At 40.3% G+C, this 16,660-nt stretch overlaps 2 protein-coding genes across 3 annotated transcripts in view; both read left to right on the forward strand.

Moving 5' to 3' along the window:
* Window positions 1-16,660, forward strand: part of cenpv (centromere protein V) — a 278,526-nt gene that overhangs the window by 221,983 nt on the left and 39,883 nt on the right. The gene's annotated exons all lie outside the window — the stretch shown is intronic.
* Window positions 1,673-16,195, forward strand: LOC307125254 (IgGFc-binding protein). Its single transcript, XM_079814988.1, has 26 exons — window positions 1,673-1,690; window positions 1,795-1,845; window positions 2,040-3,212; window positions 3,325-3,665; window positions 3,772-4,345; window positions 4,521-5,125; window positions 5,272-5,842; window positions 5,956-6,551; window positions 6,648-7,212; window positions 7,329-7,525; window positions 7,682-7,820; window positions 7,919-8,523; window positions 8,672-9,242; window positions 9,324-9,919; window positions 10,013-10,577; window positions 10,743-10,939; window positions 11,031-11,169; window positions 11,268-11,872; window positions 12,021-12,591; window positions 12,673-13,268; window positions 13,365-13,929; window positions 14,064-14,260; window positions 14,353-14,491; window positions 14,578-14,906; window positions 15,215-15,773; window positions 15,858-16,195. Coding segments are annotated over exons 2-26 (11,046 nt in total). The 5' UTR covers window positions 1,673-1,690; window positions 1,795-1,796; the 3' UTR covers window positions 15,860-16,195.

Below are 16,660 nucleotides of genomic sequence, written 5' to 3' on the forward strand. Positions count from 1 at the left end.
TGAGGTCCCCATGAGGAACCAAGCTTATAAATCATACAGAATTCGTTTTTTTGAAAAGGTAAAAATGCAGAAAGTTTTACGTTTAGGGGTTGGGTTAGTGTAAGGGGATAGAATATACAGTTTGTACTGTATAAAAACTATTACGTCAATGGAGAGTCCCGACAAAGATAGTAAACCAGACGTGTGTGTGTGTGTGTGTGTGTGTGTGTTTCTATTAGACTTGGGACAGACATTTACCACAATTGCAAGAATAACAAACACACACTGGCTGTTTGTATAGTTAGTAACCTGTGTTTGAAGTATTTCAAGTCTCTAATTTCTTTCCCATTACATTTAGTGTCATATAAATATTTTATGTATTTATGTAATAAAATGGGGTTGCTGATGAAAACATTGGATAATAAGTAAACAAATAAATAAGTGAATAAATAAATGAATGTACAAAATGTAAAATGTCTGTGCTTTCTATTAGGTGTAGCTTACAGTGGGTTATGTTGTAACAACAGCGCTCTTTGTATTTGACATTGATTTAAACCATTTGGTTAAGTAGTAATATAATAAACTAGTAAACTAATATTTTCATATAATTGCAAAAACAGCACATTAAAATTTGAGTCAAAAACACTTTAAAGCAACAAGTGTCAGAACACTCAGTTAACTTACCAGTTAAACATGTGTTTAAAGTGTTTACTGTCATTGTCCTGCTGAAAGACCCATGACCTTTGACAGAGACACAGCTTTCTGATGCTGCCTTCCAAAATGTCTTGGTGATTTCATCAAGTGCAAGGGACTATCTTCTGATATTAATCTTCAGCTGACAAGTGACATGAACTCATTAACTTTTCTGAAGGCTCAGGTTTGAATTAGATTAGGGAAATAACACAGTTCTGAGAAGTCTGATCTCTTCAAGTGGAGGATTAGCTAGTTTCACAACACACAATCTAGGCAAACATGTCAGGCAAACAACATAATTGAAACACATCAGTTTCTGTTTGTACTGTAAAATTTATCATGCAATCCATTTTAACAGGAAAGCTAGGCAAACATCTTTTACCCTAAGTGATCTGCCTTGTTTCTGTGTAAATAGTATGTGTCATAGTACACAGTCACCGACAAAGATTGTAGAAATTAATTGCTAAACCCACATTGCAAATCAGATAAATATATACACAATAAACATTAAATTTATTTACAGCATAATCACCCCAAATTGATTGAGAAACTGTGAACACTCAGATTAGCGCGACTAGTGGGAAATGTTTTTCTAAAGCCACTGCTGCTAAAGGATGCTCTTATGCTTTGTGAATGTTCAATGTATTTAGTGACATATAGTTTGGTTTGTTGGTTGTACAGGGAGGAAATGTACACAGTGATGTGTTCATTAAAATCCCAATGCACACACTTCAAACCGTCTGAATCCTTCCCTCCTTTAAGTATATTTGGTTTATAAACTCACAAATATTGTGTTTAATAACAGTCTTTCTGTCAGCAGTTTCATGTTTGCTATAGCTGTGATGCAGAACATTGTTTACAGAATTCTCACATTATCTTCAATTTACACACATTTTTATGTACCTTAAAAAGGAGTTCCTGTTTCCGTAAAAAAATTTTTTTTTTTTCGTTACCAGAAATACTATATAAGCCCTCCCTTTTTAAAAAATATTTTGTTCACAAGAGACCTGGCCTTCAGGTAAGTATTGCTCAGTCTCTGGAATTACTTATGTTCATCCTTTTAAAACTAGATTTAAAACTAATATCATTAGGAGTGGTAAATGTATTTTTCCTCTTTTACAGCCATGGAGACACGGTCTTTTCTTCTCTGTGCGGCAGTTTTAACAGTCACTGGTAAGATAAACGATATTGTATTGTAATAGGGTTTCTAACCCCTAATAAAGATTTGATGGTAACTAACTTTTTCTCCTAGTACTTTGGCAATGCTATACTACTATTTATTAGTATTATTAACACTACTAATGTTTGCTTTATCACTAACTATAAATGTGTGGCAGTGACAATATTGTGTTTCTGTTTTACTACAGCAGTCAGTGGATGTCCAATAGGGCGTGAATTCATCACCGCTTTTATGACAAATTACCAATATGGAAAAGCCAGTCCGACTCTCTCCATAACAGCACAGGATTCCCCAGCCACTGTGAAAGTTGAGATAAAGGCACTGAGTTACAGTGAAAATGTGAACATAGGACGAGGTGAGACCAAACGGATTGTCCTGCCAACAAACACTGAGATTGAAGGTGACGGAGTCTTCCGCAAAACCGTTTACATCTCTTCTACTGCTGCTATCTCAGTCGTATCATCCAACATAAAGGAATACACTGGAGACAGCAGTGTGATCTTCCCGATAAATCAGCTTGGCAAGAGTTATGTGGTTTTTACTCCAAACACGGGTCCAAGTCCATATAAAAAGCTGGTAGCCATAATCAATGGCAATTATGTAAACACAATTGAGACTGTGTCCATTTCAGGCAATTTTTGGAAAGCCAAGAAGACCAAAACCATCACTTTGGCTCCCTACGAAGTTTATCAACTTCGTAGTCTGGAAAATTTGTCTGGAACAAAAATCACATCCACGTCTCCTGTAGCTGTCCTGGCCGGACACGAGTGCTCCATTATCATAGGCACCTGTGAGCATGTCTTTGAGCAGCTGGTTCCAATTGAGTCTCTCTCCAATGAATACCTGGTCCCTGCAATGCATCAGTCCTTCAGCAAGGACACAGCCTATGTGGTTGCCCCAGAGGACAACACCGTTGTGTCCATTTTCAATAGGAATAAATATCCCCAAAAAAGAAAGCTAAATTCTGGAGAAGTTTTAGCTGTTGATTTGAGCAGAAATCCTAAGCTCATCCAAAGTAGCAAAAACATCATGGTAATGTATTTCAGTAGCAATTTTCCCAATGATGAGTTTCTAACCAATGTCATACCAACCTCTGAGATGTCAAAATCATGGACCATTCATTCTCAAGATGGCTATGATAACACTGTTGTTGTTGTTGCTGAAGCAGCATCAGCCTCCACTATCAGCGGTTCACTGAAGTGGAAAACGTTCCCTGCTAATGAGAAATTTGTATGGGCTACCAAGTCAATTGGTTCGCAGAAAGGTCCCATCACCATATCAGGTGATTCCCTGATGGCTGCTTATGTTTTTGGTGGGAAACCAAGGCATGGATATGCCACAACAGGAGTGTGTAATACAGGTAAGAAATCATAACATAATGTTTTCCTTGTTTTGTGCAATCAGTCAGATATGACATATGAATTACAACTGATCGAAATGACCAAAAAAAAAACGTTCTTGTGTTCCCTAAGTTTTTACGTCAACACCGCCTCCACCAGACCCCTGTGAGACTGTTAAGTGCCGTCAGCAGGAGGAGTGCAGAAAGGGTGTCTGTGTCCCCACTTCCACTGCCACATGTCAGGCTGTTGGCGATCCCCATTACAAAACATTTGATGGGAAATTATTTGACTTTCAGGGAACTTGTACCTACGTCATGGCAAACAATACAAAGCCTCAAAACGGCCTCACACCATTTACAATTTTGGCAAAGAATAATCACCGGGGAAGCAAAAGGGTGGCATATGTAAGGACGGTTTCTGTCCTTGTGTACAATCACACAGTGGTGGCTGGCAGCCAAAGAGGAGTAGTAGAGGTAAAAGTGAAAATCACTTTATAAAGTTTTTTGATTTATTTAAAACCATATTGAACAATAAGTAAACATCTTTCTTTGGTTTTTGTGTTCTTGTTTTTCATGCTAGTTGGATGGTGAAAACACTTACCTGCCTTTGACTATAGATGGTGGAAAAATAAAAGTGGCTCAGAGGGGATGGAATGTTATTATTTCAACGGATTTTGGCTTAGAGGTGAAATATGACTGGAATATGATGTTGTATATCACAGCTCCAAGCAGCTATTTCCAGACTGTAGGTGGTCTATGTGGAAACTATAATGGTGATCGAAGAGATGAATATATTGATCCCAAAGGCAAGGTGCTCTCCAGTGTCCTTGAGTTTGCTAAGACTTGGAAAGTTCCAGATAATGATTTGTTTTGCAATGATGACTGTAATGGACAATGCCCAAGTTGCTCTTTAAGTCTTCAAGAGGAGTACAAAAAAGACACAAACTGTGGTGTCATGGCTAAAACTGATGGGCCATTTGCTAATTGCCACAACACTGTGGATCCCCACATGTATGTAGATAATTGTGTCTATGATGTCTGTATTAACAACGGTATCAGAAACTTCCTCTGTAACAACATTCAAAGTTACGTTGATGCTTGCATGTCAGCTGGAATCAAAATCACTGGAAATTGGAGGACACTTTCCAACTGCCGTAAGTAGTATATATATATAGTAGTATATATTAGATATTTCAATTCATTCAATATTTAGATTTATAAATGTGAATGGAACATCGGTGCTCTTTGTACAATTATGTTAGGATTTTTGCTGACAATTAATGTGACAATCAGAATATTTATATTTTTGTTTTCCTCTTCTCCTCCAAGCTCTGGACTGTCCAGTCAACATGCATTATGATGCCTGCGGCACAGCCTGTGCTGCCTCTTGTGCTGATCGAGATGCCCCAGGCAAGTGCACACTGCCATGTGTGGAAGGCTGCCAGTGCAATGCAGGTTTTGTCCGCAGTGGAGATGAATGCATACCTGTGAAAAAGTGTGGCTGCACTTACAAAGGCAGATATTATCTAGCTGAGCAGACATTTTGGAGTGACAAAAAATGCACAGAGAAATGTTTGTGCAACTCTCAAACTGGAAAGGTTGATTGTACAATGACAAAATGTAAGAAGTCCCAAGTGTGTGACACACGGAATGGAGTCAAAGATTGTTATCCAATGTCCTATAGTACCTGCCAGGGTGCAGGGGATCCACACTACCGCACATTTGATGGTAAAGCCTTTGATTTCCAAGGAACCTGTACCTATTATTTGTCCAAGCTGCTCAATACAGCTGATCCATCATTGATACCTTTTGAGGTACTGGTCAAGAATGAAAACAGAGGAAGAAACTTGGCAGTTGCTTACACTAAGACTGTATCATTAACAGTCTATGGATACACAATTGTCTTAAGTAAGGATGACCCAGGCAAAGTGAAGGTCTGTACATTTAAAACTTTTTTTTTTACATTTATACATATTAATATGAATAAAGGCATGAACAAACGTCATTATACGCTAACCTAAAAAACACAATACTTTTAACCAAAACTTTTGTTAATTAGTTGGTAACTTGTGTCCTAAAGGTCAACAATCTGCATGTGAATTTGCCATTTGAACAAGAAGATGGTAGATTCTCCATATTCCGCAGTGGGTACTTTGGTGTGATAAAAACGGACTTTGATCTGACATTGAAATTCAACTGGGATAGCCACGTAGCACTGACTCTCCCCAGCACTTACTACAGTGAAGTGGGAGGGCTTTGCGGCAACTGGAATGATAATGTTAATGATGATTTGCTGACTCCTGACAAAACACTTGCTGCAACCCCAACCATTTTTGGAACCAGCTGGAAAGTCAAGAATGACCCTGGATGCTCAGATGGATGTCAGGGCAAAGCGTGTCCTAAATGTGATGCCACAGAGAGAAATAAAGTTGCTTTTACAAATCCTTGTAGCAAGATCACTGACAAACAGGGACCATTTAAAGGCTGCCATAATAAAGTGAATCCAAATCAGTTTTATGAGGATTGTGTGTATGATATGTGTATGTACGGTGGCCATTCGTCAGCCCTCTGCAGTGCTCTTACTGCATACACAGCTGCTTGCCAAGATGCACTTGGCAAAGTGGAATTCTGGAGAACCAACAGTTTCTGCCGTTAGTATTCATTCCAACAATATTTACTTCTCTTTAAGATTTTTAAATACATGCAACTCGAAGATGATACAAAAAATATTGTGACAATAGTCCTCAATATCATTTGTCCACAGCTGCATCCTGTATGGACAACAGCCACTATGAAGTTTGTGCAACAGGATGCCCACAGACGTGCCATGGCCTCACTGAGCCCAAGGCCTGTGAGGGGACTCCCTGCATTGAAGGCTGTATATGTGATGAGGGCTTTGTCCTGAGCAATGGTGAATGTGTGGCCATGGAACAGTGTGGCTGTTCTTATGAGGGCCGTTACTATCAACTGGGTGAGGAATTCTTCCCTCAGGACAAGTGCCAGCAGAGATGTGTCTGCAAAGAGAATGGAAGAGTTCAGTGTAATGATGGATTTACCTGCAAACCAAACGAGAAATGCCAGGTTCTGAATGGAGTTCAGGGCTGTTTCCCGGAGGGCAAATCCGTTTGCTCAGTGTCAGGCTTTGGGCTTTATCAGACATTTGATGGGAAGTCCTTCACTGTTGAAGGAGACTGTGAGTATAGATTGGCAGAGACAGCTCAGGACAAGGACAAGGACATGAACTCTTTCAGTGTGTTAGTGAAACAGAGGTCTTCTGAGATAGTCTTTACTCGAGGAGTGGAAATACAAATAGAACAATCCACGATTACTTTGCTGCCCGGCCTCATCTGGGAGGTTCAGGTAATGTACTGGTTACTAAAATACTAATAATAGTTTTAAGTGATCAAATACTGTTGCCTACAATGTTTAGGTTTTATGTTGGTGTTTTCTTTACAGGTGGACAACGTTAAAACCAATCTCCCTGTGACTGTGGATGAAGGACTGGCACAAGTCTATCAGAGCGGTGTTAACATTGTTGTGGAAACAGACTTTGGATTAAAGCTGACATATGATACAGTCTCTATGGTCAAAATCGAGATCCCATCCACTTTCAAAAATGCAGTCAAAGGTCTCTGTGGTAACTACAATGGAAACAGTGCAGATGATTTTCTCCTGCCAGGCGGTATTCAGACATCATCCGTGGTAGATTTTGCTGAGGCCTGGGTTTCGGCATCAGACAAAATGATGTGCCAAACAATTTGTGGCCCCAAATGTTTAAATCCGGACAAAGACAAACAGACAGAGGCAGAAACAGCTTGCAGTATGCTAATCGCAGAGAAGGGACCATTTTCTGGTTGCTACGAAAAAATTCCACCTCAGAAATTCTTCGATGAATGTGTCAAAGATGTGGCAACACAACCAAAAGACAAGACAGTTCACTGTCGCCATATACAAAGATATGTTGCCAGCTGTCAAGAGATAGGGACGTCAATCAACAGCTGGAGGAATAACAACTTCTGTCGTAAGTGGCTGTATAATTTAGGTTTTAAAATAACTCTCCTCTAGCTTATCTACGTAAATTCCCATTAAAGCACCAAACCCTAAGTATTTCTTTAAAATTTTTCCGTTTTCTTCCAGCACTCACATGTTTCAAAAACAGTCACTATGAACTCTGTGCTGATACCTGTTCTTCGACCTGTGCAAGCTTAACAAAGTCCCAAAAATGCCCAATGTGTCAGGAAGGATGTCAGTGTGATGATGGCTTCTTGTTTGATGGAGGTGAATGTACAACTTTGGATGATTGTGGTTGTCATGTAGATGGAAAGTTTTACAAGGTGAGAATCTTTCCGGTCTGTTCTTTTCATTTTATTTGTAAAAATTTTTTAATTGCTAATAGTACATGACACCCAGTGACACCAACCACAGAGAAAACTGTGACATTTTTATCTTTCCCACCAAAATGTTATTAATTTCCTTAATATATTCTGCAGTCTGGTGAAACAGTCATTCGGGGAGAGTGTGAAGAGAAATGCTTCTGCAAAGCTGGAGTGTTCTCCTGTGAACTTTTGGAATGTAGTGAAGATCAGATCTGTGGCAAAAAAGATGGTGCCATTGGTTGCTACAACAAAGGCATTTATATTTATAACAAGTGGTACCATAAAAGCAAAGTATATGTTTATATAGCAGGTATTTACATTTTCTCTCTTTTCTCTGTTTAATCCTTCAAGCAACGTATTGTCCAGTCAACATGCATTATGATGCCTGTGGCAACGCCTGTGCTGCCTCTTGTGCTGATAGAGTTGCCCCAAACGAGTGCACACTGCCATGTGTGGAAGGCTGCCAGTGCAATGCAGGTTTTGTCCGCAGTGGAGATGAATGCATACCTGTGAAAAAGTGTGGCTGCACTTACAAAGGCCGATATTATCTAGCAGAGCAGACATTTTGGGGTGAGAAACAATGCACAGAAAAATGTGTGTGCAACTCTCAAACTGGAAATGTTGAATGCACACCAACAAAGTGTAAGAATTCCCTAGTGTGTGGCACACGGAATGGAGTGAAAGATTGTTACCCATTGTCCAATAGTACCTGCCAGGGTGCAGGGGATCCCCACTACCGCACATTTGATGGTAAAGCCTTTGATTTCCAAGGAACCTGTACCTATTATTTGTCCAAGCTACTCAATACAGCTGATCCATCATTGATACCTTTTGAGGTACTGGTCAAGAATGAAAACAGAGGAAGAAACTTGGCAGTTGCTTACACTAAGACTGTATCATTAACAGTCTATGGATACACAATTGTCTTAAGTAAGGAAAGCCCACGCAAAGTGAAGGTCAGTTCATTATCCATTAGTTCATTAGTCTTATACCAGTAATATGAATAACTGCATGCATAAACAAGTCGAATGTTACTGTACACTCAAATACAAAAAACACACATGGTTTTGAATATTAATTGATTTGGATGAATTTGTCTTAAAGGTCAACAATCTGTTTGTGAAATTGCCATATGAACTAGAAGATGGCCGACTTTCAATATTCTACAGTGGGTACTTTGGCGTGATAAAAACAGACTTTGATCTGACATTGAAATTCAACTGGGATAGCCACGTAGCACTGACTCTCCCCAGCACTTACTACAGTGAAGTGGGAGGGCTTTGCGGCAACTGGAATGACAATGTCAATGATGATTTGCTTACTCCCAACAACACCTTTGCTTCAAACCCAACAATTTTTGGAACCAGCTGGAAAGTCAAGGATGACCCTGGATGCTCAGATGGATGTCAGGGCAAAGGGTGTCCTAAATGTGACGCCACAGAGAGAAACCAAGTAATTTTTACAAAGCCTTGCAGCAAGATCACTGACAAACAGGGACCATTTAAAGGCTGCCATAATAAAGTGAATCCAAATCAGTTTTATGAGGATTGTGTGTATGATATGTGTATGTACGGTGGCCATTCGTCAGCCCTCTGCAGTGCTCTTACTGCATACACAGCTGCTTGCCAAGACGCACTTGGCAAAGTGGAATTCTGGAGAACCGACAGTTTCTGCCGTTAGTATTGCATTATTTCAAATATAATGAATTACTCATTACTCTAGTTTGACATTAGTTCTTAATATGATTTGTCCACAGCTACAACCTGTAAGGCACACAGCCACTATGAGGTTTGTGCTGCTGGATGCCCGCAGACCTGCCGTGGCCTCACTGAGCCCAAGAGCTGTATGGGCACTCCCTGTGTTGAAGGTTGCACATGTGACAAAGGCTTTGTCCTGAGCGATGGTGAGTGTGTGGCTGCACAGCAGTGTGGCTGTACTTATAAGGACCAGTACTATCAGCTGGGTCAGGAATTCTTCCCTCAGGACAAGTGCCAGCAGAGATGTGTATGCAAAGAGAATGGAAGAGTTCAGTGTAATGATGGATTCACCTGCAAACCAAACGAGAAATGCCAGGTTCTGAATGGAGTTCAGGGCTGTTTCCCGGAGAGCAAATCCGTTTGCTCAGTGTCAGGCTTTGGGCTTTATCAGACATTTGATGGGAAGTCCTTCACTGTTGAAGGAGACTGTGAGTATAGATTGGCAGAGACAGCTCAGAACAAGGACAAAGACATGAACTCTTTCAGTGTTTTAGTGAAACAGCAGTCCTCTGAGATAGTCTTTACTCGAAGAATGGAAATTCAAATAAAACAATCCACGATTACTTTGCTTCCCGGCCACATCTGGGAGGTTCAGGTAATGTACTGGTTACTGAAACGCTAAAAATAGTTTTAAATGATCAAATACTGTTGCCTACAATGTTTAAGTTTTATGTTATTTTCTTTACAGGTGGACAACGTTAAAACCAATCTCCCCGTGACTGTGAATGAAGGACTGGTAAAAGTCTATCAGAGCGGTGTTAACATTGTTGTGGAAACAGACTTTGGATTAAAGCTGACATATGATACAGTCTCCATGGCCAAAATCGAGATCCCATCCACTTTCAAAAATGCAGTCAAAGGTCTCTGTGGCAACTACAATGGAAACAGTGCAGATGATTTTCTCCTGCCAGATGGTATTCAGACATCATCCGTGGTAGATTTTGCTGAGGCCTGGGTTTCACCATCATATAAAATGACGTGCCAAACTATTTGTGGCCCCAAATGTTCAAATCCGGACAAAGACAAACAAACAGAGGCAGAAACAGCTTGCAGTATGCTAATCGCAGAGAAGGGACCTTTTTCTGGTTGTTACGAAAAAATTCCACCTCAGAAATTCTTCGATGAATGTGTCAAAGATGTGGCAACACAACCAAAAGACAAGACAGTTCACTGTCGCCACATACAAAGATATGTTGCCAGCTGTCAAGAGATAGGGACGTCAATCAACAGCTGGAGGAATAACAACTTCTGTCGTGAGTGTCTGCATGTTCCAAAAATAACCCTCTTCTTGCTTATCCTCTTGCTGGCCTTCTTTTTTACGTGGCCTTTAGTCAAGAAAGATACTGTGTAAAATTAAACACTCTCTCAAAAAACGGATTCCTGCGCCAGTCTCTAAAAACAATTTTGTATTCTTCCAGCACTCGAATGTTCGGCAAATAGTCACTATGAGCTTTGTGCTGACACCTGCTCTTCAACCTGCGCCAGCCTGACTAACTCACAGAATTGTCCACCATGTCAGGAAGGATGTCAGTGTGATGATGGTTTCTTGTTCGATGGCGGTGAATGTAAACCTTTGCAGGACTGTGGCTGTCATGTAGATGGAAAGTTTTATCAGGTGAGAAACCATTCCAGTTTTTTTCTTGCAGTAGTCAAACATCACACTAGTCCCAGGAAAAAACTGCAACTTGTCTCTTTTTTTTTTGCAGTCAGGTGAGACAGTCATTCAAGGACAGTGTAAAGAGAAATGCATCTGCAAAGCTGGAGTGTTCTCCTGTGAACCCTTGAAATGTGATGCAGATCAGATTTGTGGCAAAAAAGATGGTGCCATTGGTTGCTACAACAAAGGTATTTATATTTATAACAAGTGTACCATAAAAGTAAAATATATATGTTATATACCAGGTTTTTAAATTTTCTCTCTTTTCTCTGTTTAATCCTTCAAGCAACGTATTGTCCAGTCAACATGCATTATGATGCCTGCGGCACAGCCTGTGCTGCCTCTTGTGCTGATCGAGATGCCCCAGGCAAGTGCACACTGCCATGTGTGGAAGGCTGCCAGTGCAATGCAGGTTTTGTCCGCAATGGAGATGAATGCATACCTGTGAAAAAGTGTGGCTGCACATACAAAGGCCAATATTATCTAGCCGAGCAGACATTTTGGAGTGAGAAACAATGCACAGAGAAATGTGTGTGCAACCCTCAAACTGGAAAGGTTGAATGCACAGCATCAAAGTGTAAGAATCCTCTAGTGTGTGGCACACAGAATGGAGTGAAAGATTGTTATCCAATGTCCTATAGTACCTGCCAGGGTGCAGGGGATCCCCACTACCGCACATTTGATGGTAAAGCCTTTGATTTCCAAGGAACCTGTACCTATTATTTGTCCAAGCTACTCAATACAGCTGATCCATCATTGATACCTTTTGAGGTGCTGGTCAAGAATGAGAACAGAGGAAGAAACTTGGCAGTTGCTTACACTAAGACTGTATCATTAACAGTCTATGGATACGCAATTGTCTTAAGTAAGGAAAGCCCACGCAAAGTGAAGGTCAGTTCATTATCCATTAGTTCATTAGTCTTATACCAGTCATATGAATAACTGCATGCATAAACAAGTCGAATGTTACTGTACACTCACCTACAAAAAACACACATGGTTTTGAATATTAATTGATTTGGATAAATTTGTCTTAAAGGTCAACAATCTGTTTGTGAAATTGCCATATGAACTAGAAGATGGCCGACTTTCAATATTCTACAGTGGGTACTTTGGCGTGATAAAAACGGACTTTGATCTGACATTGAAATTCAACTGGGATAGCCACGTAGCACTGACTCTCCCCAGCACTTACTACAAAGAAGTGGGGGGGCTTTGCGGCAACTGGAATGGCAATGCCAATGATGATTTGCTTACTCCCAACAACACCTTTGCTTCAAACCCAACAATTTTTGGAACCAGCTGGAAAGTCAAGGATGACCCTGGATGCTCAGACGGGTGTCAGGGCAAAGCGTGTCCTAAATGTGATGCCACAGAGAGAAACCAAGTCATTTTTACAAAGCCTTGCAGCAAGATCACTGACAAACAGGGACCATTTAAAGGCTGCCATGATAAAGTGAATCCAAATCAGTTTTATGAGGATTGTGTGTATGATATGTGTATGTACGGTGGCCATTCGTCAGCCCTCTGCAGTGCTCTTACTGCATACACAGCTGCTTGCCAAGACGCACTTGGCAAAGTGGAATTCTGGAGAACCGACAGTTTCTGCCGTTAGTATTGCATTATTTCAAATATAATGAATTACTCATTACTCTAGTTTGACATTAGTTCTTAATATGATTTGTCCACAGCTACAACCTGTAAGGCACACAGCCACTATGAGGTTTGTGCTGCTGGATGCCCGCAGACCTGCCGTGGCCTCACTGAGCCCAAGAGCTGTATGGGCACTCCCTGTGTTGAAGGTTGCACATGTGACAAAGGCTTTGTCCTGAGCGATGGTGAGTGTGTGGCTGCACAGCAGTGTGGCTGTACTTATAAGGACCAGTACTATCAGCTGGGTCAGGAATTCTTCCCTCAGGACAAGTGCCAGCAGAGATGTGTATGCAAAGAGAATGGAAGAGTTCAGTGTAATGATGGATTTACCTGCAAACCAAACGAGAAATGCCAGGTTCTGAATGGAGTTCAGGGCTGTTTCCCGGAGGGCAAATCCGTTTGCTCAGTGTCAGGCTTTGGGCTTTATCAGACATTTGATGGGAAGTCCTTCACTGTTGAAGGAGACTGTGAGTATAGATTGGCAGAGACAGCTCAGGACAAGGACAAGGACATGAACTCTTTCAGTGTGTTAGTGAAACAGCAGTCCTCTGAGATAGTCTTTACTCGAAGAGTGGAAATTCAAATAAAACAATCCACAATTACTTTGCTTCCCGGCCACATCTGGGAGGTTCAGGTAATGTACTGGTTACTAAAACACTAATAATAGTTTTAAGTGATCAAATATTGTTGCCTAAAATGTTAAAGTTTTATGTTGGTGTTTTCTTTACAGGTGGACAACGTTAAAACCAATCTCCCTGTGACTGTGGATGAAGGACTGGCACAAGTCTATCAGAGCGGTGTTAACATTGTTGTGGAAACAGACTTTGGACTGAAGCTGACATATGATACAGTCTCTATGGTCAAAATCGAGATCCCATCCACTTTCAAAAATGCAGTCAAAGGTCTCTGTGGCAACTACAATGGAAACAGTGCAGATGATTTTCTCCTGCCAGATGGTATTCAGACATCATCCGTGGAATACTTTGCTGGGGCCTGGGTTTCGGCATCAGACAAAATGATGTGCCAAACAATTTGTGGCCCCAAATGTTTAAATCCGGACAAAGACAAACAGACAGAGGCAGAAACAGCTTGCAGTATGCTAATCGCAGAGAAGGGACCATTTTCTAGTTGTTACGAAAAAATTCCACCTCAGAAATTCTTCGATGAATGTGTCAAAGATGTGGCAACACAACCAAAAGACAAGACAGTTCACTGTCGCCACATACAAAGATATGTTGCCAGCTGTCAAGAGATTGGGACGTCAATCAACAGCTGGAGGAATAACAACTTCTGTCGTGAGTGTCTGCATGTTCCAAAAAGAATCCTCTTCTTGCTTATCCTCTTGCTGGCCTTCGTTTTACTTGGCCTTTAGTCAAGAAAGATACTGTGTAAAATTAAACATTCTCTCTAAAAACTTGTATTCTTCCAGCACTCGAATGTTCGGCAAATAGTCACTATGAGCTTTGTGCTGACACCTGCTCTTCAACCTGCGCCAGCCTGACTAACTCACAGAATTGTCCACCATGTCAGGAAGGATGTCAGTGTGATGATGGCTTCTTGTTTGATGGAGGTGAATGTAAGGCTTTGCAGGACTGTGGTTGTAATGTAGATGGAAAGTTTTACAAGGTGAGAAACCATTCCAGTTTCTTTCTTGCAGTAGTCAAACATCACACTAAAAAAAACCTGACACTTGTTGTCTGTTTTTTTTTTTTTTGCAGTCAGGTGAGACAGTCATTCAAGGACAGTGTAAAGAGAAATGCCTCTGCAAAGCCGGAGTGTTCTCCTGTGAACCCTTGAAATGTGATGCAGATCAGATCTGTGACAAAAAAGAAGGTGTAACTGGGTGCTACAAGAAAGGTAAGTATATCTATAATGAGCATTGTAAAGCATTTCCCAATTAGGTTTTAATGAAACCATAATACAGATGTGCACTTCCGTTCCAGATCCTTGCAGTAACTATGAGTGCCGTGAACAAGAGTACTGCACTGTGAAAAAAAATAAGGCACTGTGCGTTGCAAAGTCTAAGGCCTCTTGCATTGCCAAAGGAGATCCTCATTACAAAACCTTCGATGGAAACCACTTCTCCTTCCAGGGTACTTGCTCCTATACTTTGGTTAAAACTTCAGGCAAAGACCAAACACTAACACCGTTCAGCATCGTCAACAAGAACGATATCCTTAAAGGCGCGCGTGGTTCTTACGTCAAGTCAGCCACTATTACAGTCAGAGGACATGATATCACTTTCATCCAAGGCAACCGCAATCATGTGACAGTAAGTCAGTACCATCAAGTTATGATGTTAAAACATCTCAGTGTCCCTCTAAGGTAATATTGCATATCAGGGAAAGCCAACCTTGCACCCAGAGGGCTACCTTCCTACAGACTTCAGTTCCAACCTTGATCCAACACACTTGCCTGCTATTTTCAAGTAATCCTAGACGGCTTAATTGACTGGTTCAGATTAGTTTAATCAGGGTTGGAGCTAAAATCTCCAGGAGCAGGGTTGACTACGCCTGTTGTACACTTTGTAAATTCTCTAATTGATATGTCTGTTGCTTGCTCTCATTTTATCCTAACCAGATTGATGGCACAGTTTCAAATCTTCCTGTGAGTTTGAACTCTGAGGGGATCAACATAACGCAGTCAGGCACTATTGGGGTCCTGCAGACAGATTTTGGCTTGGAGGTGATGTTTAATTGGGCGGATACCCTCATGGTGACATTGTCCAGTAGCTACTATAATAACATAGTTGGAATGTGTGGAACCTACAGTAATGACCTGCAGGATGATTATGTCACACCGAGTGGTAACAGCATGACAGACATCACCGAATGGGCAAAGTCTTGGAGTGTCCCTGAAAGCAACAGCAACTGCTGGCACTTTCCACCTTGCTCAGATGATAAGAAGTTACTATATAGCGGACAAAGCTACTGTGGCTTGTTAGAGAATGTGACGGGCCCATTTGCCCAGTGCCATGACATAATATCAAAGAGGCGATTCGCTGCTGACTGCCTTTTCCAAATGTGTCTCAGTGATGGAAGTCAAAATGCTTTCTGCAATGCCTTCAATAATTATGTGTCCTCCTGTGCACTGGTAAAGGCTGACGTGTCTCCAGAGTGGAAAAAGCTTGCTAACTGCTGTAAGTCATGCCTATGACTCAAAATCTTTTTTTTAATGTATGTTACATTAATGCTAACACCTTTTTGTCTTTTATTCCCAACAGGATGGAGATTTTTTTCTGAAGTTGCTTGCCTACCAGTGAAAAGAAAAATTACTAACTAAATAAAATTATGTTGTGCATTTCAAAATATATTATCACAGTTAACATATTGACATATAACATATAACAGTTTTTGTCATTACTTAATATCACATTATGCAATACGAGACTTAGTGTTTAAAATGGATGTTTAAGTGAGTTTCTTTTCTTAAATGACTACATATTCATAGATTCCACAAATCAGTCTACAATTTATCTTGGGTTAAATTGCTCTGTTTTAAACTTGAGTTATTCCTTCAAATGCCTCCATAATTAACATTCTTATTAAATTCTTGCATCTATTTGTGTTGTGTTGATTTCATTTCCTGTGTCTGTTATTATAAGTATCTAAAATAATTTATAGAAATATAGGTTATGCCAACCGTATATCAGCTTCTAATACTGGCATATCAATCATTAGAAAGTGTTTTATATAGACATCTAAATGTAGATACCCCATTCAACAGCTCCAGGCACGTTAAATTATCCACCATTTTGCAACAGTCAATATTTCAGATCTATCTATCTATCTATCTATCTATCTATCTATCTATCTATCTATCTATCTATCTATCTATCTATCTATCTATCTATCTATCTATCTATCTATCTATCTATCTATCTATCTATCTATCTATCTATCTATCTATCTATCTATCTATCTATCTATCTATCTATCTATGCAGTGCCTTGCAAAAGTATTCAAACCCCTTTATTTTTTCAAATTTTGTTATGTTGCTGCTTTATGTTAAACTGCTTTAAATAAC

The sequence above is a fragment of the Gobio gobio genome, assembly GCF_949357685.1.
Source record: "Gobio gobio genome assembly, chromosome: 4".
In the NCBI taxonomy this organism is placed as follows: domain Eukaryota; kingdom Metazoa; phylum Chordata; class Actinopteri; order Cypriniformes; family Gobionidae; genus Gobio; species Gobio gobio.

Coding starts and splice junctions, on each gene's coding strand:
- LOC307125254 (XM_079814988.1), top strand. CDS start 1,797: ATGGAGACACGGTCTTTTCTTCTCTGTGCGGCAGTTTTAACAGTCACT. Junction 10,578..10,742: donor GAGGAATAACAACTTCTGTC/GTGAGTGTCTGC, acceptor GTATTCTTCCAG/CACTCGAATGTTCGGCAAAT. Junction 14,907..15,214: donor GCAACCGCAATCATGTGACA/GTAAGTCAGTAC, acceptor TATCCTAACCAG/ATTGATGGCACAGTTTCAAA.